General features: G+C 44.9%; 1 protein-coding gene across 1 annotated transcript in view; it reads left to right on the top strand.

The window, feature by feature from the left end:
* Positions 1 to 6,354: 6,354 nt before the first annotated feature.
* Positions 6,355 to 25,691, top strand: part of TRAP1 (TNF receptor associated protein 1) — a 60,024-nt gene continuing 40,687 nt past the window's right edge. Inside the window, exon 1 of the mRNA XM_037154603.2 lies at positions 6,355 to 6,485. Coding sequence (XP_037010498.2) covers positions 6,410 to 6,485 — 76 coding nt within the window. The 5' untranslated portion in view covers positions 6,355 to 6,409. The remainder of the gene's footprint in view (positions 6,486 to 25,691) is intronic.

Genomic DNA, 25,691 nt, shown 5'->3' with positions numbered 1-25,691 from the left:
CTTGGATTCAAAGATGGTTCCAGTTGGCTAACAATCCTCAGAAGTAGTTTAACAGCTAGCTAGTCAGCGTAAAACTGAAAGGCATTGTTGAGGTTGTCTAGTGCATGTGTTTGATGATGTCTCTGAAGATTCAGCATGTTAAAAGCAGGAATTGGATGCAGCCTCTGAGATCTCTGGCTGAAGACACAACTTTGTTTTGATTACTATAAAATGAAACTTCATTTAGGCCAAAAAGAGTTTTTAGCACTACATGGGAAGATGGGTTACTCTGAAGAAATAAGAAAGCACTTTAATGAAGGAGTTGAGCTCTGGGAGGTAGCCATTGTGCCAGCAGGAAGTTCAGCGAACAACAGTGCTGGGAAGTAAACACTGCAGCGGCGCCCCTGCAGCAGATGGATATGCAGGAGCACGTAGACAAAGCCCACTTGGGACCGGAAAGCCACATTATACCTTCCCAGAATGTCCCATGTTCATTCCATGCATGACTCGAGTACGTTTATTGTGCAAAGTTAAGAGTAGGGGAGAGTTAATTATATTGGAGTGATTGTAGCACCCAGGCTAACAGGCAAGGCCAAGGAAATTTGGATAAGTAAAGGAGGCAAAGGGTGTTTCCAACGTCTCACGCCTTTTCTAGAGGATTTACTAGTTTTTCCTGACCATGATATCACTGGATTACTTAGCTGAAAAATGCGAAGGGTGCTGACAGCTTAGAACACCTTAGTTAAGGAAATGGTGAAGATACGGATGAGTGGATCTGGGGAGACTAGAGCGAGAGATCTGACTATAGGAAGCAGGGGACCTGCGGCTTCCACGCAGCTGAGGCATTGGGAATCAGGACCGACAGTGTGGCAGTGGCACCAGGGCCTTGGCCTCCAAGTGAACTCTAAACTCTGCTTTCTGTCCGAATAGAAGATAATCATATGGGGTAACAAGTGCTGTGTTTCTTTTTTTAAGATTAGAAGGGAAGGGAGAAAGTGGGAGAGAAACATCAGTGTGAGAGAGAAGCAACAATGGGTTGTCTCCTGCACGTGCCCCAGGCACGTGAAATGAACGTGTGTGTCTGGCCGCACGTGCCACCAGCACGAGGCGAGCCACAAGTGCTATTTAAATGCATTATCAACTCCTTGGCCCTGGCCATGAGGTGGGAGAATGGAGGCAGTAACTTGCCTGAGTTCATGGGCAGCGAGGGCAGGCATGGGCCCGAGCCATGTCCCAGTGCCCGAAAGTAGCTTTTCCTCCTAGCCCCGAAAACTGCCCTATGTGCCTGCCTCCCTTCCTTATTCCACAGATTCACCTTGAACCCATTTTTGGAGGTACCGTGGGGGAAATGGGAATGTTATAATACATTGTAATCCCTCAAAAGTTACAGGCAATAAATGGTAACTAAATCCTTACAAAAGACCACGTGGGACTCAGTCTGCCTGTGTCTGGTGCCCACTGGGTGACTGTGGCATCGCAGAGAAAGAAATGCTGACAGTGCTGGTCAGCCCTAGTGCCCAGAGCTTTAAACTCCCAGTGTGGATGATGGACCCACCTCCCACCCAACACTTGGAGAGGGTTAAATGACCACAACGGGCCATGTCATCTGATCCTGGGTGCCCAGGGATCTGTATAGGCAAATCGATGAAGGTCAAACTAAAGGATCCTCAAGGAAGGAAATGAAGTTTAGAGTGTTCCAAGTGAGGGCGACGACTCCACGTCCACAAGTCCTTCAGGAACATGCCAGGCCAGAGAAGACATCATTAGAAAGGACGGTGAGAGGTGCGCCCAGGCTCCTGCACTTGGGCATGTTCCCCTTCTGCCAGAACGAGCAAGGCCTCGGGGCTCCCTGTGCCAGCATCCTTCCTGGCCTCTGTGATGCACCCAGGACCCCTCACATCAGTGTACACATTGAGGGCCCACAGAAGGCGGTACTTTTTTTCCACACAGAGTGGCAGGAGGTTTACTGATGAAGAGAGTCTTGGGGACCAGATGCTGGCATCGTGTCTGCGCTCCCAGAGCTAGGAGATAGAGAGAAAGGAGCAGGGAAGTGAAGTAGCCAGGGCCCATACAGGAGGTGTTCAGAGTCAGGTTCGGCAGCCGGCACCGAGGTCATCCGTGAGAGGAAGAGCTCTGTCGGGAGAACCCTCTGAGTTTTGAGAGAGACCCGTCCTCACTTGGTACCGACCCTCTAGACACTTGATTTCAAGTAAGCAAGTTTTCTTGAGTTTGTTCACTCAAGCATCTATCGAGCAGATCCTAGGCTTTGAGATACAAACAACCCTTGGAGAATTCGCTCAACAGAGATAGACAACTGCTGGAGGAAGGTGCTAGATGGTGCTAGGGCTCACAGCCAGGGCATGGAACCCAGTTTGTGCTGGAAACAAGATGTCTTTTCATCGGGGTCAAGAATGACACAGTGCTCCGTAGTTCAGGGAGCACACACATCCTCCACACCGCCGTGTGGGCCTTAGGACAGCACTTCTCTGGCTGCAATGTGCATACGGATCATCTGGGATCTTTGCTAAAATCCTGATTCAGCAGGTATGGGGGGGTGGACAGACTGCATTTCCCAGTTTCTAACAAGCTCTCACCTGAAGCCACTGCTTCTGGTACTCTGTAGTTTGAAAAGCGAGGTAATAGGGGACCATGGTGAGGGGGAACCTCGATTTTGGAACTGCCTTCATCTCAGTGCTCATGATCAACATGGGTTTAGGGAGAAGGGGTTTTGGTCAAGTGGTTCTTCAGCCTCCTTCACAGCATTTGTTCTGAACTGGAACCCCCTGTTCCCTTTGTCTTCAGGGCCTCCTGCCCTCCTCAAATCCCTGAATAAGAATGTGGCAGGACCACCTGGCTGGTGTAGCTCAGTGGATTGAGCACAGGCCTGTGAACCAGATGATCACGGTTCAATTCCCAGTCAGGGCACGTGCCTGGGTTGCAGGCCAGTTCCCAGCAGGGGACCCACAAGATGCAACCATACATTGATATTCTCTCCCTCTCTCCTTCCCTTCCCATCTAAAGATAAATAATTAAAATCTAAAAAAAAAAAAAAGTGTGGCAGGACCACAGGCAGCCTGAGGTCCTCTGAACAGGACAGGAGTCGGGCAGAACCCAGGCTGCAAATAGCCCCACGGGACTTAAAACCCTGAATTACCTATAGTGTCTAATGTTTTGTTTGCCCTGGGACAGAGGAGCAGGGAGCATCCTGACTGCGAAGTGCATTTGTAAAAATGCAGATTGTGAGGAAAATAAGAGAGTTGCCCTGGCTGGTGTGGCTCAGTGGATTGTGTGCAGGTCTGCGAACCAAAGGGTTGCTGGTTTGATTCCCAGTTGGGGCACATGCCTGGGTTGTGGGACAGGTGAGGGGCAACCAACACATTGATGTTTCTCTCCATCTCTTTCTCTTTCCCTCCCCCCCCAAATAAATAAATAAAATCTTTAAGAGAGAGAGAGAGAGAGAGAGAGAGAGAGAGAGAGAGTCATATCTTGCTTTTCCAAAGAAACGCGAGGGGAATCTCACCCCAGCCAGCCTTCTGGGTGATAGGACTCTGCAGGGAAAAGTTCGGGTCAGTCATATCCTTCCTGTTTCCCGAACTGTAGACGCAGCAGCCACCACTTAGAGAGACCTGGCTGACACTGATGCACCACAGCGTCATCTGCCCCATGTTCGGCGGGTGTTCACACCTTCAGGGAAAACATAAGTGGTCTGCATTTTCACCCTGACCTTGATATACCCCACTGGAGCAGAAAATCCCGACAGGACCATCTTCATACCTGAGGAGACATGGTCTTGGCAAAGAAAACTCTGTGGACACCACCCACCTGCTGGGGCCTGATGCCAGACACTGCTTATGATGCCACGTGGGGAGATAGGGCCTCTGGCTGGAGTGGAGGCCCATGAACCCAGGCAAAAGGTCAATCCTTGAGAGAAGCAAGACTTCATCAGCACAGACATTGAAAGAGGGGCCCTGCAACCACCAGGAAACCATGTTGAACAGGGAAAGCAGCGGGCCAGGCCTTCCCAGGCAGTCTCTCTGCTCCCTCCAGTTGTTGGAGTGAGAATGGTGGCTGTGGGAATTACAGGGCCATTGGCTCTGGCCAAACACCCACATGCACATGCATGAACGCCCACACAGAATGAAGGTGCTTTTTCACCCTGTAGAGTCTCTCAGACCAAACCAATTCTCACTTGTCTTCTCTTAAGCAATACACACAACAGGCTTGAGATTTGGCAGGCATTTTTTCTTCCAATGCCTCATCCGTAAGCTGAGAAAAAATGGTGGTCTGGTCTGAGCTCTTTGCCAGGACAGAAGGTATCTTTTAAACACACCATCATGGCCAGTTCACTGAGTGGTATCCCCCAGCAGAAGCTTTTAGAGAGGGAAGTCAGCAACATTTAGAGAAGGAACAGCAAACTTATGCTGGCCGCAGTGGTGGTGGTGAGAAGACCTAGGGGGCCTCTCCCTTTACCTCCCCCCCCCTTCTGCTTCTCTGCTCTCCCTAAGCTAGTCTGCAGCCTCCATCAACTCAAGTACATCTGCATCTAATTATTTTTTCCTTCTTCCATATTCCTTGTGTGCATAGGGGCAGAAACCTGCCCGTGACCCCATCAAGACTTGACTTGGATCCCTGATCACCCTAAAAAGCCACAGTTCCCTGGGCTACCAGAGGACATGGTATCACAAGGGTCTGTGGCTGAGGATATGTCTCTGAAGGCCACAGGACAAGACTGGACAGAAGTCCCTGGTAAGTGTGTCTGGAACCTGGTAGATTTGCCCTCCACAGAACCTGGGTCCTGCCTGTCTTGGCAAAGTACCTCATCCTTAACTGAAGCCTGGGCTTCCCTGTTCCCTTGGCCAAATCCCACTGCTCCTTTCTGAAATAAAAAGGTTCCCCAAGCTAAATCTATTGCCCCTTAGATCAATGTGTCAGGTCTTACACAAGATGATTCTCTTTTCTTTTTTTTTTTTTAAAGACTTTATTTATTTGTTTTCAGAGAAAAGGGAAGTGAGGAGAGAGGGGGAGAAACATTGATTGGTTGCCTGTCTCACACCCCAACTGGAGACCTGGCCCGCAGCCCAGGCATGTGCCCTACCTGGGAATCAAACCTGCAGCTTTTCAGTTTGCAGGCCCATGCTCAATCCACTGAGCATTATCAGCCAGGGCAATATGGTTTTCTGAGTGGAGTGAACAATGAATGAAATGTGACACTGGGACCCCTTAATACCCCCAGAGTAGCTGCAGTGACATCCAAAAATGGCTATGCCTGGGTCTGGCTTGGTATGCCTTGGTGTGTCTGGTGTGGTGAGGTAGTGAGAGAGGCAGAGGGTAGATTATGCAGGACCTGGAGGGGTTTGGAATTGATTGTAAGTGTGAAGGGAAACTACTGGAGGACCCTGACTGAGGACTGTATGATCCAGTTGGGTGAGAGGATGGAGGAGGGAGGGCTGCGGCTGATGTCTTTTAGGTGGGACAAGTTCCTGGTCTTTCCTTCAAATCTGCCCGCCTTTTAAACCTTCTCAGTTCCTTAAGCCTGGCACTTGGGGGTTCCAGGACTTCCACCTGGACGCGTTCTGACACGTCCCCTCCACACCCCTCTGAGTGCTCTATACTTTGCTGCTCCCGTCACAGTCTCTAGTTATCCTGTTTTTGTACAATTATTTGATTGTGGCAGTGAGTCTTTTTTAAAAAAATTTTTAAGGAAGAAACAACTTCTATAAAACAACTTGGATGTGGAGAGGAAGAAAAGTGGAACTAAGGGACTTAAGTGACCACACTTTTTTCCAAGAAAAAATTTTGGGGGCAGTGAGTCTTTAGTGTGCCTCAGAATCATTTGGAGGAGCTGCCTGGAAAATACTTTGGAGAATCTGTATTTTACCTGGCTTGTTACTGTGATAAACGGAGGCTGTCTGAATCCCCAAATAGACTTGTATCTCCAGCAGGGTGAGAGAAATGGAATGAATGAATAGCCCAGTTTTGTTGGGAGTTGGCTGAGTTCACGTCTTGGTGTAGACAAGTCAAGCCTAAAATTCTCTTTCACTCTTTTTAGGTATGTGGCCATTCTTGGTTTGAAGAGTAGCTAGACTCCACAGACATTAACTTTCTGTCCTGTCCTTTTACACACCCCACCACTGGTGGGTGCGAACACTTGCCCAGTTTTAGGGACGCACAAGCTGAGGCCCAGTTGACTGAGGAGTATCCCCGCTGGCTCAGCGCTCAGCCCTTCGTCCTTGACAACGCAACACCAGGTCACGGAGGCCCGGCCTCCAGCCCTACAGTGGCCGGCGTTCCACCAGCTCCATCCCACATGCCAGCACAGGCAGCAGACGGGACAGCCCGGCGCAGACCGTGACGTCACCAAGTCGCGACCGAGGCCCCGCCTCCAGGCCTCCAGCGTGCGTGGTTTTACTGGGCGTTCGGGAGGAGGGATATGGCGCGTGAGCTGCGGGCTCTGCTGCTGTGGGGACGTCGCCTGCGTTTGTCGGCGCTGGCGGCCGCCCCGGGAGGTAAGGGCTGCCTAGCCAGGGTCGGGGATGCAGGAGCACCCCGAGACCTGGAGTCTGTAGTGTCCTCAGTGGAAAGCGCGGAGACTCAACCCTTTGCGCGGTATGGGGGACTAGGAGATTTATTTGCATAATGCACGTAGCGTAGCAAACGCCTAGCGCTTAGTCCCACAGGGTTAACGCTGTATGCTCAGGCGGTAACGCTTTTAAACTCTGGCTCAACCCTGGCTCGTGTGACTACAATTGGGGCTTCTCCTTGAGCCGGGGTGAGGCCCTGGGGCCTTGGGCTCCTCGCTCCTGCAATCAAGGGCTGTTTCGGGTACTGCAATCTGAGGGTGTGTGTGCTGTGCAAGGACGTCACTTGCTTGGTCACTTAAGTCCGTTAGTTGCGCTTTCTTTTCTCCCCGTGTCCAAGTGTTTTCTTCACGAATAGCCACTTCACTCACTTTTCCTCACATTAGCCACTTCAATGGACCCCGAGTGTCTGCTCCAGCAGTGAGGCAACACCGCAGCAAACTGGCACCCTGGGCCCTCTCTCAGCCTGGGCACTCGGTCAGCCCCTGAACTCGAGTCATTGACCACCTAGCCTGAGGGCATGGGATTGGTATGTGCTGAAATAAAGAATGACCATAATTTCTGCTCCTCATTTAAAAGTAACTGCTGGTGGGCGTGTTGCCTCACCTTTCAGGCTCTGTAAGGTTGCACACATTAATAGATGTGCCTAACTAACATTTTTATGTAAAAAAGCATTGTGCTACAGAATTTTTGTTTTAAAGCTCTCAGCGTGGCTTACACTTACTTTTGTCAGTAAGCACTGACAAAAGGTCTATGGTTTTCCAGGGCTGCGTATATCCTATTTTATAGTTGAATCATCATTTAATCAATATTGTCTTATTAATATACATTAAAATTATTTCCAGTGCTTCCATTCAAGATGGTGGGGTAGGCAGACATGGCTCGCCTTTTTACCCAATCACATCATAATTGCAACTAAAATATAGAACAACCATCACTCAGAACTGGCAGAAATCGAGTTGAATGGAAGTCTGACAATTATGGAAATAAAGAAACCACATCCATCCAGATTGGTAGGAGGGACACAGATAGGAACAGGCTGGTCCCTCACCCACATGTGGTGGATAAAAACAAAAATATGGCGGGGATATGTTGGGAGTGAGGGGTTGCAGCCCCACGCCAGGCCCCCAAGCCCAGGGTTCCCGTGTCAGGAAGATAAGTCTCCACAACTCTTGCCTACAAAAACCAGCAGGGAAGAGTTGGTGGAAGAAACTGCTGGAGCCCCAAGTAGTTCCTCTTAAAGAACCCACACACATGGACTCGCCTACTCAGACTCACTCTCTCTGCGCTCCAGCACCAGAGTAGCAGGTTGAAAGGTACCAGTGTTATACAGGGAGAAACTGAAGTGTCTGGCATCAAGGCAAGCAGAGACCATTGTCCCTTTTCTAAACCCTCTCCCCAAAGAGCTGGCAAGCTGGGGCCATATCTGAGACTCTATCAACCTGGCTAATGTTGTTTGGCCCTCGGAGATGCCCAGAGACTCAGCCCCACCTAGCTTCATACTCATGCTTCATAACTTCCTAAATCTTATCAAACAAGCAATTGCTGGCTTTAGCCCCAGGCCCAGCAAGAGCAGCAGCCAGCCTAGATTTCACAGCTTGGCTTCGCCTCAGAACTTTCAAGCCCAGCACAAGTAGCAGCCATCTCAGATTGCTTTACAACTCAGGCAGGGTGGCTCCAGGCAAAACACGGGTAGGGTCTGACCTTTGCCTGCCCCACTCAGGAAACCCCAGGGCCAGCACACCCAGTGGACAGCTACAGACCATGTCAGAGCACCCACTCACTCTGCCCCTGCACAGCTGATCCTCTGTGGAGGGTGGAAGTTGGTGGTCAGTGGTCACAGCCAGTCCTTGTAGCTGACTGGTCTGGGCAAATCCCCTCCTTTGATCTGTCAACAGCAGCCAAGTCCCAACTACAAGAGGAAGGTGCACTTCAGCCCATATGTAGGGCACACCTTGAGTACCCAGCTTGGGTGGTAGAGGAGGCCCTGCTACTGGACCCCACGGGACACCCGCTACATTAGGCCACACTATCAAGACACAGAGTCAGAGCAGCTCTACCTAATACATAGAAACAAACACAGGGAGGCTGCGGAAAGGAGGAGACAAACATGGCCCAAATGAAATGATGGATCAAAACTCCAGGAAAAGAGGTAAATGAAATGGAGATAAGCAATCTATTAGATGCAGAGTTCAAAACACTGGTTATAAGGATGCTCAGGGAACTTTGGGAGGACCTTAACAGCATAAAGAAGATTCAGTCAAAAGTGAAGGGTACACTAACTGAAATAAAGAATAATTTACAGGGAAGAAACAGTGGAGTGGATGAAGCTGAGAATAAGCTCAATGCTGTGGAACATAAAGAAGCAAAAAACAACCAATCAGAACAACAAGAAGAAAAAGTAATCCAAAAAAGTGAGGATAGTATAAGCAACGTTTGGGACAACTTCAAGAGATCCAACATTTGCATTTAGGCGTGCCAGAAGGAGAAGAGAAAGAACAAGAAATTGAAAATCTATTTGAAAAAATAGCGAAAGAAAACTTATCTAGTTTGGTAAAGGAAATAGACATGCAAGTCCAGGAAGCAGAGTGAGTCCCAAATAAGATAGATGCAAAGAGGCCCACTCCAAGACACATCATAAGTAAAATGGCAAAGTTTAAAGATAAAGAGAGAATCTTAAAAGCAGTGAGAGAAAAGCAGTTACCTACAGCAGAGGTCCCATATGGCTTTTAGCTGATTTCTCAAAAGAAACTTTGCAGGCCAGAAGGGATTGGCAAGAAATACTCCAAATCATGAAAAGCAGGACCTATAGCCAAGATTGTTCTACCCGGCAAAGCTAATAGAATTAAAGGGCAGATAAAGAGCTTCCCAGACAAAAAAATTAAAGGAGTTCATAATCGCTAAACCATTATATGAAATAATACCAGTGAGGGAAGAAAGTTCTCTCTTAAAGATGAGCCACTGCCCTGAGGAATCAACAACAGACTCAGTCTCGAAAAATAAATATGACCTGGCTAGTATAGCTCAGTGGATTGAGCGCGGGCCTGTGAACCAAAAGATTGCGGTTCGATTCCCCATCAGGGCAAATGCCTGGGTTGCAGGCCAGTTCCCAGCAGGGACCAGTTCCCAGCAGGGGATGCACCAGGAGAAACCATACATTGATATTTCTCTCCTCTCCTTCCCTTCCCTTCTAAAAATAAATAAATAAAGTTAAAAAAAAAGTAAATGTGATTGTGTTGTAAAGCAGACAGGCTAATGGATTGGTCATGTCATGTGGCTAGGTAACCATCGTGACCCCTACAGCCCCTGAGCCCCAATTCCTAATCTCTTGGGATGATCTCGTTCTGAAGATTTGATTTTACCAGGATGAGACATTAGTTAGCCACGATGGAACTGGTTGGTGCTCGAGTTAGTCTTAAAGCTTTTTCTGATCTGTGTGTGCTGGAACCTTTGCTGAAATCTTCTGCCTTGGAAAGAGAGTTGTAAAGGGTGAGGAGTCTGCTCCAAGCGCCAGAAAGGTCAGAAGAGTGAGGTTCCCTTCTTCGTTGGAGGGCTGAAGTACTGCAGATTCATTTCCCAAAATGAGCTACACCTGGACTGTGTCTGGTGGCAACCTCCCACTTAGTACTTTTATTCTTTTGTTTATTTTGCTTAGTCCCTCTGGTCTCATTTTGTTTGGGGTACATACTATTTAATTTCTACCCTTATACCTCTTGTGCCCCAGCCTTCACAAGAATTCAGGCAAATTTCTGGTGTTCCCAGGCTATGCTTTTTGGGATGAAGGAGTAGCATTAGCTGGGCAAATTGCACTTTCTCAGTGAGACAGCTAGTTATGCTGCTGATATGATGTGACAATATAGGTTTTGTTCCTTAACTTTGAATGGCATTGCCATCGGTATACATCATGGTGCTGGGGTGTGGGGCCCGCACCAGCAGAACACACATGGCTCTCTGCCCAGGAGGCACCAGGTGGGCCGTGGACACGCGGGCATGAGATGCTTGGTTGTGTGGGGGTGGGTGAGTTATCCCATCCACCTGTAAAAGATCAAACAACCCAAATGTAACAGATTAGCAAAGGCCTTGTTTAGTTGGCTGTAGCTATGACAAAAAAGAATCTCCAAGTGTTTTGTTACCTGTGGGCAAGAAAAGGAATGCAGTTTGAAGGAAGAGGGGAAAGTCAGGTTGATGAGAAAACAATGAAGGAAAATAAACATTTCTCACCCTCCCAGATGTCAAGCACCAGATCATAACCATGAACATAGGTGATCTCCATAAAGGAGATGTACTGAGACCAGCAGTCTCAGACCACAACACTGATTCTGGGTCAGTGAAATGTATTCAATTCATACTCAAAGTGAATGCTTTAGGTTCAAACCAGAGGATGTTCTTTTTTAAAAATATATTTTATTGATTATGCTATTACAGTTGTCCCATTTCCCCCCTTCATTCCCCTTCACTCTGTATGCCCCCTCCAACCCACATTCCCCCCTTTAGTTCATGTCCGTGTGTCATGAGTTCTTTAGCTTCTACATTTCCTATACTATTCTTTCCCTCCCCTGTCTGTTTTCTACGTACTGTCTATGCTACTTATTCTCTGTACCTTCTCCCCCTCTCTCTCCTCCTCCCACTCCCGTTGCTATCCCTCCGTGTGATCTTCATTTCTGTGGTTCTGTTCCTGTTCTAGTTGTTTGTTTTTGGTTTTGTTTTAGGTGTGGTTGTTTATATCTGTGGGTTTGCTGTCATTTTACTGTTCTACTCTTCATATTTTTTATCTTCTTTTTCTTAGGTAAATCATTTAACATTTCATATAATAAGGGCTCAGTGATGCTGAACTCCTTTAACTTGACTTTATCTGAGAAGCACTTTATCTGCCCTTCCATTCTAAATGAAAGCTTTGCTGGACAGAGCAATCTTGGATGTAGGTCCTTGCCTTTCATGACTTCAAATACTTCTTTCCAGTAAGGTCTCTTTTGAGAAATCAGCTGACAGTCTGATGGGAACTCCTTTGTAGGTAATTGTCTTCTTTTCTCTTGCTGCTTCTAGGATTCTCTCCATTATTTTAATCTTGGCTAATGTAATTATGATGTGCCTTGGTGTGTTCCTCCTTGGGTCCAACTTCTTTGGGACTCTTTGAGCTTCCTGGACTTCCTGGAAGTCTATTTCCTTTGCCAGATTGGGGAAGTTCATTATTTGTTCAAATCAGTTTTCCATTTCTTCCTCTTCCTCTTCTTCTAGTACCCCTGTGATTTAGATGTTGGAACGTTTAAAGATGACCTGGAGGTTGGTGAGCCTCTCCTCATTTTTTTGAATTCTTGTTTCTTCATTTATTTCTGGTTGAATGTTTCTTTCTTCCTTCTCGTCTACACCATTGATTTGAGTCCAGTTTCCTTCCCATCACTATAGGTTCCCTCTGCATTCTCCTTTATTTCACTTAGGGTAGCCTTCATTTTTTCATCTAATTTGGGACCAAATTCAACCAATTCTGTGAGCATCCTGATTACCATTGTTTTGATAGGTACATCTGTGCATCTGATAGGTTGGCTATCTCTTCATCGCTTAGTTGTATTTTTTTCTGGAACTTTGATCTGTTCTTTCATTTGGGCCATTATTTTTTTTAATATTTTATTTATTTATCTTCAGAGGGGAAGGGAAGGAGAGAGGGAGAGAAACATCAATGTATGGTTGCCTTTTGTGCGTCCCCTGCTGGGAACTGGCCTGCAGGGAACTGGTCTGCAACCCAGGCATGTGCCCTGACTGGCAATCGAACCACGATTGTCTGGTTCGTAGGCCCGCGCTCAATCCACTGAGCTACACCAGCCAGGGTGGGCCATTATTTTTTGTCTCAGTGTGCCTGCTATATAGTAAGGGGCTGAGCCTTAGGTTTTCACCAGGGTGGGGCAACCCACATCGCTGCACTGTGAGGCTGTTTGTGGGGAAGGGATGAAAAGGGGACAGTGGTGCTTGCTCCGCTCTCTGCTGGTTTTCAGTCACTTCCCCTGCTTCCCACAAGCAAATTGGGCTCTTCCGGTGCCGATTCCTGGTGGATGGGTTTGTGTATGTTCTAGACCCTGTGGGTCTCTGCAACGAACTTTCCTGACTTTCCTGTGCGCCTGGGAGTTTCTTCCTCTGCCGCCTCCACCCCCACAGCCGTTTCCAATCAGTGGTTTGAAGATTTATTGCCCCAAGCTGGAACCCTGGGTTGTGCAGTCTGTCTTGCTCCCCAGTTGTTCTCAGTTTATCTGGACCACAGGCTCTACTAGCCACTGCGTTGCCGGCCCCACTCCACAATCTGCCACCTCGTGGGTCCTCATGGGTCCTTGTGGGTCCTCCAGCCATCTTGCCACTAGCCTTCTCCACCCGGCCCATGTCCACCCCTCCTGCTGGTTTGGATGAGTGTGTCTTTAACTCGTTGGTTGTCGGACTTCCATACAGTTAAGTTTTCTGTCAGTTGTGGTTGTTTTTTGTTTTTAAATGTTGTCCTTTTGGTGCGAGGGGGCACACTGTGTCTACCTACACCTCCGTGTTGGCCGGAAGTTATCTCAGAGAATGTTCTTTAGTTGCATTTTCGGTGCCCTCATTGTAGCCAGCTAGAATTTTTCTTAAACATTATCCTGCTCCATCTTGATATAGAAGAGTCACTTTTTCTGAGGAAGCTACTGTTTGCTTAGTCCACAAAGACATTCTGTAGCATTTAGTCAAGATAGATTTCAGGATATTTATTTCTGGTATGGCTAGCTATTTCTGCTAAAGCCATTAGTAATTACAGACTGTGAAAGTTATGGCTCTCCAAGCTGTTTGTTTATTGAGGAGAGGGGGCTCATCTCTGCCTGCTTTTTAACCAGGTGAATGCCCACAGATCAGGTAAATTGAATAGGTATAGCTGGGTCATGGATGAACTAATTTTAAAAACAGATAACCAAGAAATGTGATTGGAATTTAAATTAATGTCCAGATAGCCAACATGAATACCATATTGAAAAAGTAGAAGATTGTGTAGATTACTATTAGGAACAAGTAGGAAAGCTGAAGTCTTTCTAGTGCACCCGGACCTGTCAGGTAGCTGATGTGGCACCAGGAAGTGCATTGCCTTTGTAGTTCTCACACGTCCGTGTTCTAGCATTTACAGGGAATGGAGCACCTAAATGCATTTTCCATGAAGCTCACTTTGAAAGTAGTGCATTTCATGTTAACCATGATTAGAAGTCTTTGTAAAACGCGTAATCATTAAATGGAACACAACTGAACTTTGATGTTCACAGGGTCAGTATCGTGAGCCTTAACCTACAGTCCTCTGTGGTAACATACAGACCCTCCGGGTGCGACAACTCTCGAAACTTCAATCTTGAGCATTTCTGTGGCTTTCTCTTTTAAAATCACAGCACATTGTTTAACTTTTAAGAAGTATTTATTGGTTTTTAAAGAGAGAGAAGGAGAGACAGAGAGAAACATTAATTTGTTGTTCCACTTAGTTACGCATTCATTGGTTGATGGACTAACTGAGGTATGTGGCCAGGGCTCCTCTTGTGTAACTTGACAGGCCTCCCTGGAGCCATGTTCACTCCTCTCCCAGTTTTCAGATGGGCTTTTAGACGGTAAAACTCATTAGAGACACATTTTTTAAAAGACAGAAGGATTTTGAGTGGGGACAGGAATAGTCTTGTATGAATAAAGTTGGGGGTGTGGATTTTATGTCCTGTATTTTGACCATTCGGAGGTGCCCTCTCTGTTACTTGTTTTGTTTCTTTGTATTCAGGGAGTTGATGTTTCTTGATAGAGTGTATTTATAAGTATAACTTGGTGGAAAATTATTAGAACAAGCCCTGAAACATAATACAGTTTGAGAAGCAGTGAAAATGTTTGGTTATACCAGCACTAAGAACTTAGACATTTTTGAGGGAATACAAATCTTTATTTGATACCTGAGCGGAACCACTTTCTGTCTATTGATATTTGTAAATCTTACTGAAGTAAATGCTGAACTTAAGAAACAAAATGTTTGGAGGAATTTCAGATGTGAATGAATAGCTGACTTATGATATGAAGTGATAATTGAGAGAATAAAAAGTTATCCAAGCTGACTTATTGAAAAGCAGAGAATTTCATGCTTCTGAGCATAAAAGGAAGGTGAAATAATTAACATGTTCCAGGGGGAAAACTAGAGGCTGCTTCCCAAAGAACTCCAGTTTTTCCGGTACAGCGTTTATACCTTGTGGGAGAGCATTAATTCTGCTTTCACTGATCTGTAAGCACTTTTAGTTTACAGACTTTTAAATTTACAAAGTAAACATATTTTAAAATATATTTTACAGAGCCTGAGCTTTAAACTTAGAAATGTTTAGGCTGAAATTAGGTTAGTGAATTTCAAACTTTTGATCCTAAACTCCCTGTAAGAAATGCATTCACATCATGACTTCCTATACAAGAAAACGAGAACCATACAAACACCATACATGCGCATACTTAGCTGAAAGAGTTTCGTAAATACCCGTATTATGCTATGCATTCTTATACTTTCATTTCATTAAAAAAAAATTGGTTTAACCCACTGAATTGATTTCCTATCCACTGGGTCACTGATCTTAAACTGTGGTTTGTGAAGCACTTCACGTGGCTGTCTGTACCTTCTGAGAAAAGAACCACGTGTTTTTACCAAGGGCCCGCTCTGACTCCAGCATTACCATGGGCAAGAGAAAGACACGAGACAGTCAAAGGTGTAGCCGCCGAAACGTCTCCTACACAGTGTGGCAACATCAGCTCACCAAACGAACATCTGAGGTGCCCGCTGTGTGCCCGACACTGCTCTGGTGGGTGCTGTGGGGGGTGCAGGAGACAACACGGACAAACTCCTGGCCCTTGATTGTGCTGGGACGGAGTGGGGTCAGATGCAGACAAGTAAATGCTAGATGAATGTTATGCGAAATTTTACGAGGAAACCAAAACAGGGAGGGGATCCCAGTAGAAAATCAGGTGGTCGGGGAAGGCCTCCATGGAAGGTGGCATGTGAGCAAAGCCTGGAAGGAGGCGAAGGTGTTCGGAAAGAGAGCTTCAAGCAGAAGGAACGGCCCTTGTCAGGGTCCTAGTTGGCATGGTGTGGGGGGCACGGAGGCCAGGGTCAGTGCTGGGGGCACTCTTGAGGGGAGTCGAGTTAGAGTAGTGTGCCATGTTCCTTTAGTGACTCTGACTTCACAGATTGCGATTTGGGCATGGGAAAGAGTAGGTATTAAGTTAGAGTTAAAGCTAACTTCATAGAAGTTTTCTGAGAAAAACCCTGTCTGTGTTTTTATTGAGAAGGTAGTCCTGTTTTCTAGAACTAATTGGTGCAGCGAAAACATCTTTTATCCTGACTCTTAGTGCCATGACCAGCGGTACCAGAAAAAGCCTCTGTAGCAACACACCCCCATTCTCTTAGAAGAGAAGCGACACTGACCTGGAATATTCAAGACTTAATTTTCTTACACTTGCATTTAATTTATCTTGGGGTTTGTTTTTCACTGAGGCACAGACCACTAGTATTCCACTGTCTGGGTATACCTTCCTTTATTTAAACCTCTCCCGATGGACATTTAGCTTATTTCCAGGATTTTTTTTTTTAATCACAGAACATAGGCAATACCAGTGTTGGTAAGAATATGGAGAAGTTGGAACCCTGGTGCACTGCTGGCAGGAGAGGCGTGTAGAGCGGTGTGGCACTTCAGGAAACAGCTCCTCAGATAGTTAAACATGCAGTTACCATTCGACCCACCACTTTTATCCCTAGGGAATTCCAAACAGATGTCCACACAGAAACTTGTACAGCAGTATTTATACCAACAGTGTTCATAAGAGCTGAAAAATGGAAACAACCCAGTTTTCATCAACTGATGAGTGGGGAGACATCATGCGGTCTACTCATATAATGGAGTTAATGTAGCCATAAAAAGGAACGAATGAGGTATGCTAGGTGGCCCACTGTGGATGTTCCTTGAGAACATTACGTTAAGGGAAAGAAGCCAGACACAAAAGACCACTTACAGTATTTCATTTATATCACATGCCCAGACCAGGCAAATCCATGGAGACAGACGGCGGTTGCCAGGGGCCCCAGGGGAGGGGGTTGGAGGGAGAAGGTGCGGAGAGGATGGGGAGTCACTGCTGATGGGGAAGAGGTTTCCTTCCGGGGGGGTTAAAGTGTTCTGGTAGAAAGTTAGATGTTGCTGACAGTCGTACAACTTTGTAACTATGTTAAAAATTGTTGACTTGTATACTCTAGGTGAGTTATATCTCAATAAAGCTGTTTTAAAAACATTTCTTGTTTTATTCCAGCTAAAGCTTTTATCTTTACTTTTAAGTCTTTCTGGAAATTTGTTTGATTTATTAAGTGAGGGAGGAAATAAATGTTAACACTGTAGCTTTAAATTAATGTGCTTTAATATTTAATATATTTCCTCATGTTTTACAAAAATTTCTTGACTAGTTTTAAATGTTTGTTTCTCCATATGAATTTTAGAATTCACTTGAATAGCTTTTTAAAAAGCCTGTTTGAGTTTTCATTGGGCTTGTGTTAAAAATATAAGACTAATTAAGAGAATTTATATCTTTAGATATTTACTCTTCCTATTCAGGGACATTTTCCCAAGCTTTTTATATCCCTTTGTAAATGTGTTTTATTTGCCTAGTAAATTTTTTTTAGTGTGCTTTGTAATTGAGTAATTTTTTTAATTTAATTTTTAAAATTACAGTTTACATTCAATATTATTTGTATTATTTTTGGTGTACGGCATAGTGGTTAGACAGTCAGAGTCTTTACACAGTGCTCTGCCCAATAGTTCAGGTACCCACCTGGCATGATAATATTATGGTATTATTGACTATTCTCTGTGCCGTACTTTATATCCTCATGACTATTCTTTTTATTTTTTTAAGATTTCATTTGTTTTTTAGAGGGGAAGGGAAGGAGAAAGAGAGGGAGAGAAACATCAGTGTGTAGTTGCCTCTTGCACACCCTCAGCTGGGGACCTGGCTCTTAACCCAAGCATGTGCCCTAGACTGGGATCGAACCAGCAACCCTTTGGTTCGCAGGCCCACACTCAGTCCACTGAGTCACACCAACCAGGGCCCTTGTGACTGTTATGTTAACTACTCACAGTAGTTCTTAATCCCTTCATCTTTTCCACCCATCCCCCCAGCCAGCCTGATGACTGTTAAAATGCCCTCTATATCCAAGTTTGTTCTTGTTCTGCTTGTTCGTTTTTGTGTTTTAGATTCCACATATTAGTGAAATCGTGTGGCATTTGCCCCTTTGACTGACTTACACTCAGCACAGTACCTTCTAGGTCCATCCGTGTTGTTGCAGATGGCGAGGTTTCATGCTTTTTTATGGTGGAGTCATAGTCCATATTACATATGCACCACTTCTCTGTCCATTCATCTTTTGATGGACATTTAGGTTGCTTCCATATCTTGGCTATTGTAAGGAATGCTGCAGTGAACATCTGGATGTGTATGTCTTTTCAATTTAGGTTTTGAGTTTCTTTGGGTGAATACCCAGAAGTGGAATTGCTGGGTTCTTCTTTGTCTCTTGTTATTAAGGTCTGTGTTATGTGGTATAAGTATTGCTACCCCAGCTTTTTGTTTTCATTTTCATGAAATATCTTTTTCTGTCCCTTCACTTTCAGTCTGTGTGTCTTTCAATCTGAAGTGAGTTTCTCGTAGACAACATACATAAAGGCCTTGTTTTGTCATCCATTCAGCCTCCATATCTTTTGATTAATGCATTTAACCATTTGCATTTAAAGTAATTGTTAATATATGTGTATTTATTGCCATTATTCATATATATTTTTTAAGATTTTATTTATTTTTAAAGAGATGGAAAAGGAAGGAGAAAGAGAGGGAGAGAAACATCAGTGTGTGGTTGCCACTTGCCCACCCTCAACTGGGCCTACAACGCAGGCATGTGCCCTGACTGGGAATTGAACCTACGACCCTTTGGTTTGCAGTCCGGTGCTCAATCCATTGAGCCACACCAGCCAGGGCGTCATTTTTCATATTTTTAATCCTTTTTTCTTCTCCTTAAAGAGAACCCTTTGACCTTTCTTATAATACTGGTTACGTGGTGATGAACTCCTTTAGCTTTTTCTTGTCTGGGAAGCTCTTTATCTGTCTTTGATTCTAAATGACAGCTTTGCTGGGTAATCTTAGTTGTAGGTCATTAGTTTTCATCACTTTGAATATTTCTAGCTAATCCCTTCTGGCCTGCAAAGTTTCCGTTGAGAAATTAGTTGGCAGTCTTATGGAACTCTCCCGTAGGTAACTACTTTTCTCTTGCTACTTTTAAGAGTCTTTCTTTGTCTTTAACCGTTTGCATTTTAATTATGATGTATCTTGGTGTGGGCTTCTTTGGGTTCATCTTGTTTGGGACTCTGCACTTCCTGGACTTGTATTTCTGTTTCCTTTACCAGGGTAGAGAAGTTTTCTGTCATTATCTTTTCAAACAGGTTCTCAATTTCTTCGACTCTCTCTTCTTCCAGCACCCCCACGATGCGAGTGTTCGTACGCTTGAAGCTGTTGCACGGGCTCTTTATACTGTCCTCATTGGGGGGGGATTCTTTTTACTTTTTGCTGTTCCGATTAGCTATTTTCTGCTTCCTTATTTTCTAAATCAGTTATTTGATCTGCTTCATCTACTCCACTGTTGATGTCCTGTAATGTATTCTTTGTTTCTGTTAATGTAGTCTTTATTTCTGACTGGTTCTTTTTTGTTTTCCATCTGCTTTTTATGTTTCCTGTCTTTTTGTTGAAGTTCTCACTAAGTCCATCTACTCTTCCCCTACGTCCATTGATCTTCCTTCTAACCAGTGTTCTGAACTCTGAGAATCTAGTAGATGGCTTGTCCCATTTTGTTTAGTTCTTTTTCTGGAGTTTTTGGTCTTCTTTTATTTGGGACACCTTCTTTATCTCCTCATTTTGGCTGCCTCTTAGTATTTGGTATTATATGTATTTGGTAGAGCTTCTGTGTGTCCCGGTCGTGGTAGAGCGGCCTAATGTGGTAGGTGTCCTGTAGGGCCCAGTGGCGCAGTCTCTCCGGTCAGTGGACATGTGCACCCCAGGTGTGCCATTATTCATATTTTTTATCTTTTTTTCCACCCTGACATGGTACTCTCCTGTTGTAGCTCAGCCTTGATTGCTGTTGGTGTATCAGTTCGAGGGATTTACCCCCTAGGTTACATGCATTGGCTTTGAGGACTGGCTGTGATCACCATGGACGATCAGCTGTACAGTGGCCAACCCCACAGAGCAGGACTTACTTCAGTGGGGCTCTTGTGCCCATTCACTTGCCCTTTGAGTGTGTTGCTCGTAGAGGTGGTTGGGTGGTGCTTTGAGGAGGTCTGAAGCTGTCCACTAGGCATGTTGGCTCTGGAACCACCCAGGAGGTGCAGACCAAGGCCAGCTGCCACTAGTGCTGGGCCTGGGGCCACTTAGTGTGAGAAATGGAGCATGCTGAGGCTGGCCATTGTTTCTTTGAGAGATTTTAGGAGAGTCTGAAGCATAAGCCAAGACAAGCCCTTTGCGTCGAAAAGGCTCTGGAAAGGGCTGGCAAGTTAGGTGGGGCAGGGTCTCAGGGAATTACTAGGGTATGATGAACAGAGTTAGCCAAGTTGATGGAGACTTAAATGCAACACTTGCCAGCTCTGTTGGTGGGGAGGGCTCAGAAAAGGAACAGTGGCCTCTGCCAGACTTCTCTCTGGGAGAGGTCTGCCCCTTTGGCTCTCTCTCTGATGCCAGACAATTTAGTTCTTCCCTTATGTCCCTGGTGCCTTTTGAGCTGCTACCCTAGTGCCGGAGCTCAGAGTGAGTGAATCCAAGTAAATCTGTGTGTGGACCCTTTCTAGAGGAAACCTGAGACTTCTGTGGCCCCTTCATCTCACTCTGCTACCATCTCCATTGGCTTGTACAGGTAGAAGTTATGGGGACTTCTCTTCCAGGACTGGAATACTGTGCTGGGGGGCCTGGTGTGGGGCTGAGACCCTTCACTCCTCAGGTGGGGTCTCTGCAGGAAAGATACCCCTCCTTATTTTTATCTGACACAGGTTGGTTGGGGACCAGCCTGTTCTGCATCTCCACCCTCCTACCAGCCTTGACATGGCGTCTTTATATCCTCAGCTGTAGGACTTCTGTTCAGTTAGATTTCAGGTGGTTCTGAATGATGGTTCTGTAGGTTAGTTGTAATCTTGGTGTGTTATTTTTGTGTATTGATTTTAGAGAGAGATAAATAGGTTATTTTGTAAATAGCTTATTGGTGTACGTAGCACAAAAGTCCAAAAGACACAAAGGTGTGTGCAGTCAAAAGCACGTCTGACTGCTGCCCTCACACTCCGGCTTCCCTCTGGCGGCAGTCCTCTCGGCCAGTGTCCTGGGTGTTATCTCACAGATGCTCAGCTTATGGAATTTATGTGTATGTGCGTACACATGGAGATGTATGTTTAAACATCGTGATAGCAAGTGCAAACCACTGTTCTGGACCAAGTGTTTTTCCTTAATATAGCTTACAGCTAATTCAGCATCAGGACTCTTCACACTGAGCTGCCTCATTTTTCTGTGTCAGAGTATTTCATCATATACGTGGTCTGTCCAGAAGGTATCCAGCCATGTGAAAAATAGAGACACTTATTTAAGAAGATACAAGATTCAAGACACAATGTATATAGGACAATGACACCTCAGTCCCCTTCAAAGTAGGCACCGTGGGACTCGCACGGTTCTCCCAGTTGCCATCAGCTGCCCTGTCATATTTTCCTGAATCTCATTGATGATGTGAAATCTTCCCTTTCAAAGGTGATTTTAGTTTTGGGAAAATCCAGAAGTCACAGGGTGCCAAATCTAGGCTGTCAGGGAGGCTGAATCACTTGGGAGATTTGATGTTTTGCAAAAAAAGCTCTGCACGAGATGGGATGCATGACCACCACATTATAAGGAAGAAGCTGCCAATCACCAGTTGCCCATAGCTGCGGCCTTCTGAATCATCCCAATAGTTCCTGCAGAGGAATGTTCTACTTTCACCTAAATTTGATGCAGATTTGTTGGTCTACGCAGTCATTTTGAATGCGACGACCACATGGTACACATGCTCATTCACTGGTATCTACACCCCCACTGACTAGTACAGTGAACTTGTCATTGTTCACACATGTGCTTTCCAGTCCACTCTCCTTGGCTGCTAAGTTCCATCGCTGTTCTGCGAACTGTTCTCGTTATATTAACAATGGTTGGACTTTTTCTGGACAGACTTCGTATATATAATTTATTTACTAATCCTCTACTGAGGACCCTCAGCCTGGTCATTAACTCCTGAAGGAACCTGTACACTGGACCCTCTGCTGGTGTGTCTGTGTGGGCCTTCACGTGACCCTGACGTTGATGATAAGAGGCTCTTTCATGATAGCTACTTCTTTTCAAGAGTTTAATTATTGTTTTGATTAATTATTTCTTTGGTTATGCATCGAGAAGTCTTTCTGCCACTTCAGTCCCCTCTCCATTCCCTCCCCCATCTTCATAGGTCGTCATTATTAGTTGCCTGCATATCCTGGCAGTGTTTACAGTACACATAATACATCTTCTACAAGGATACGTGTGTTTCTGTATTCTCTTAGTTATTTAATAGATCTGGGAGAGCTTGCTGCGTTGGCATATAGAGTTTCTTTGTTCTTTTGTTTGTTTTTATAGCTACATAGTAGTAGTTGCTTATTGGCAGGCACCGTGGCTTATTTGCCAGTCCTCTGCAGATAGATGTTTAGGTGGTTTCCAGCACTGGAAACCAGGCGTATCAATAGAATGAAGTTCTTAGAAGAAATTTCCAGATTAAAAGGTTATATGCATTTCGTAACCTTGATGAATTTGGCCAAATCTCCTTGCACTGGGCTCTGGCTGTTTCCTGCTGACCCGAGTGGTTCTCCTCAGGGTCACCAGAAGCACTGTCTGAAAGTTGTCCCTGAAAGGAGCAACTCTGTTCACATTTCTCCCTTTATCTGAGCTGTCGAAGATTAACTATGGTGCGAACTGGAGCACAGTGCCCGAAGGTGATGCGGCTCTGGTCAGCAGGGTCCGTGTGTTGTGGCTGCAATGAACAAATTCACACGGACTACAGAAGTCCTGTGGAGAAAAAGGGACGGCATGGCCACTTCTCTGAAGGAGAGGGCCTGACCCCTGCCTGGACAGGCTTTTATTGCTTTTCTGGGTACCTTACATGGAGGATGGTCCTCATTTACTGTGCACAGGTTCATAGTAGGTAGTTACCTTTTACAGACAACAAAGGAGAAGAAGTTGCTAATTACTTCGAAGAAAAAGGATATTTGCAAATGTAAAGGGAAAAGTGGCTGAACTCGTTACACTCCATACTTGGGAGGTTTAGCACAGATTTTAAGAAGTTACTTTAAAGATACACAGTAAACATTTGCTGCCTCAATTCAGGGTGAGGGAGTTTTAGCAAAAAGCAAGCCTCAAAGCAGCCTAGGTACAATGCAGGCCTGATTCCCTGCAGGAAAACTGATCCGTGGGTTTGGTTCCTGTGTGACACTTGCTCCCTGCTGGTTTTCTGAATCAGGAACTGGGCTACATTCGCCACTGCCACGCCGATAGATGCCCTATACAAAGGCACCTAAGATCAGGGAATGTTCACTGAGTTGTGCTGGGCCTCCAGGCCCTGCCCTCCTCAACTTAGAGCTGCCTGGCTACAACTTGGATTTATCTGCTATTCCAGGTTAACTGTAAGGAGATCCAACCCCCAAGCCATATTATGTCCCAATAGGGGAAACTGCAGGGAATTCCTCAGCTTATGTCAGGCTAAATTCTGAGGGGCTGTGTGTACATCTCTCTCTCTTTTTTTTTTTTTTTGCAAGTTCAAAGTGACTCAGAAAGGTTGAAGTTGGCAGCCAGCCCCTTACCCCCAGCTTTATTTTCTTTTACTTTACCTTACCTTCTTCCTTTTTTTTTTTTAAGAGAGAGGAGAAGGAAAGGAGAAAGAGAAGGAGAGAAACAGTCATCTGAGTAGGAAACATTGATTAGTTGTCTCTCAAACACGCCCTGACTGGAGAATGAACCTGCAACCAGGAATCAAACCTGCAGCCTTTTGCTTTGCGGGCAAGTGTCCAACGAACTGAGCCACACCAGTCAGGGCAGCAGCCCCACTTCCATTTAAAGAAGAATGCATATAATATCTATGCACAGTTTTAAAAAGAAGCATAAAATGAATACCCATTACCCATCTTAAATAGAAATGACCAGTCAATCACTCACAAGCCCCATGTCTCCTCCCAGATGCAGCCACTGACCTGAATTTTCTGGGTTTTATACCTTGTTTTTCTTTCTATTATTGGACATACAGAGTGGGGCAAAGGTAAGTTTACAGTTCATTTGGAAAATAATACAATAATTAATAAATAATAATACAAGAAAGAGCTGTTTCGCCACTTCTGCCCCACGCTGTATGTGCGTATACATGCACAGACTGTTGAAGTCACGTGTGTGTATTGTGCTGGGACTTTGCTTTCTTGGGTCATTATGCTTTTAATTTTCTCCATGCTAATGGTGTAGTTCATTATTTTCCCTGTTGATTCTGCTGTGTTAATATACCTTCATTTCTTTATAATTCCTGACATATTCCTAAGTGGAATTGTTAGCTCATTTGTTATGTTCCAACTTACTAAGTAATGCAAAATTAATTTCTTAGAAGAGTCGTATCACTGTATACTCCACCAACAGGTAATGAAAGTCCCCTTTGCTTCACGATCGCATCCAGTGCTTGGCGTTCTTGGGACTTTTTGATTTTCGTAAACCTGGGAGTGTTAGGTGGTATCTTGTGTCTGTGTATGTTTGATTATAAGATATACGTTAGGCAGTGCATAAACTGTGTGTGCAGTTGAATGAAACAGTATTATCTGTACAGTGTATTCGTGTCATTGTTCTCTGATATTTCATTGCACGAATATACTGCAGCTTACTTCTCCATCCCAGACACAGACATTGGGTTGTGTCTAGTGTGGGACTTTTCTAAGTGAGGTGGCTGTGAGCTTCATTGTACAAGCATCCTGCTTCCCAGATGCAGGCGCTTCTCTGGCGTGGGTAACTAAGAGTGGAATTGCTGGGTTTAGGGTGACTTTTTCAAGGTAGGTCCTGATTTACATTCCACCGAGACTGTGCGAGAGGTCCCTTTGCACCGTATCCTTGCTGGTGCTTAGGGTCTCCAGATGTTTTAAATGTTTGTCCATTGGATGGTTATAAAATGATGTTTTACTTGTGATTCTAATGGATTAATAATGAAATTGAACATGTCTTTTTCATAGTTATTAGACATTTGTTTCCTTTTCTATGAAATGCTATTTCATGTCTTTTGCCCTAGTTTTTTCTTCTGGATTGATTTTTTTTCTTATTTTGTACATGTTATTTATGGATACTAATTTTTAATGAATTAATCCTTTGCCATTAATAATTAATAATTGTTGCAAATATATTCTCCCAGTTTGTGGGAGAATATATTTCACTCTTGTCTTGATGTCTGGTTCTCTCCTCCTTCCCTCCTTCCCTCCTTCCTTCCTTCTCTCCATTCTTTCCTTCCTTTCTCTCTTTCTTGTTAATTTACTGATTTGAGTGAGAAAACACTTGTTTTCTCAAACAGTTTTTGAGAAACACTGATTTTTGTCGTTCCACTTATTTATGCATTCATTGGTTGCTTCTGTGTGCCCTGGCTGGCGATCGAACCTGCAACCTTGATTTATCAGGACAGTGCTCTAACCAACTGAGCTACCCAGTCAGGGCAACTTTGTGCTTCTTTTTTCTGAGGTGAAACCAAGCTCATTGATTTTTAGGCTTTGTTTCTAACATAAGCATTTAAAGCTGTAAGTTTCCCGCTACATGCTTCTCTAGGTGTCTTTCGCAACTTTTCAACATTGTGTTTTCCTTGTCATTTAGTGTGAAATATATTATCTAAGTTCCCTTGTGATTTCTTCTTTGCCCCATAGATTATTTACAATATGTTTATTTCCAGATACTTGAGGTTTTTGTAGACGTTTTATTATTATTGATTCTAGCTTAATTCTGTTCTATCCAGAGAGGTTACTCTGTATGGTTTCAGTCTTTCTAAATTTATTGAGACTTGTGGCC

The sequence above is a fragment of the Artibeus jamaicensis genome, unplaced genomic scaffold (genome assembly GCF_021234435.1).
Source record: "Artibeus jamaicensis isolate MK-2021 breed Jamaican fruit bat unplaced genomic scaffold, CSHL_Jam_final contig_700, whole genome shotgun sequence".
NCBI classification, from domain to species: Eukaryota; Metazoa; Chordata; class Mammalia; order Chiroptera; family Phyllostomidae; genus Artibeus; species Artibeus jamaicensis.
The sequence above is the reverse complement of the archived record's forward strand: the minus strand, read 5'-3'. Positions and strand labels throughout refer to the sequence as shown.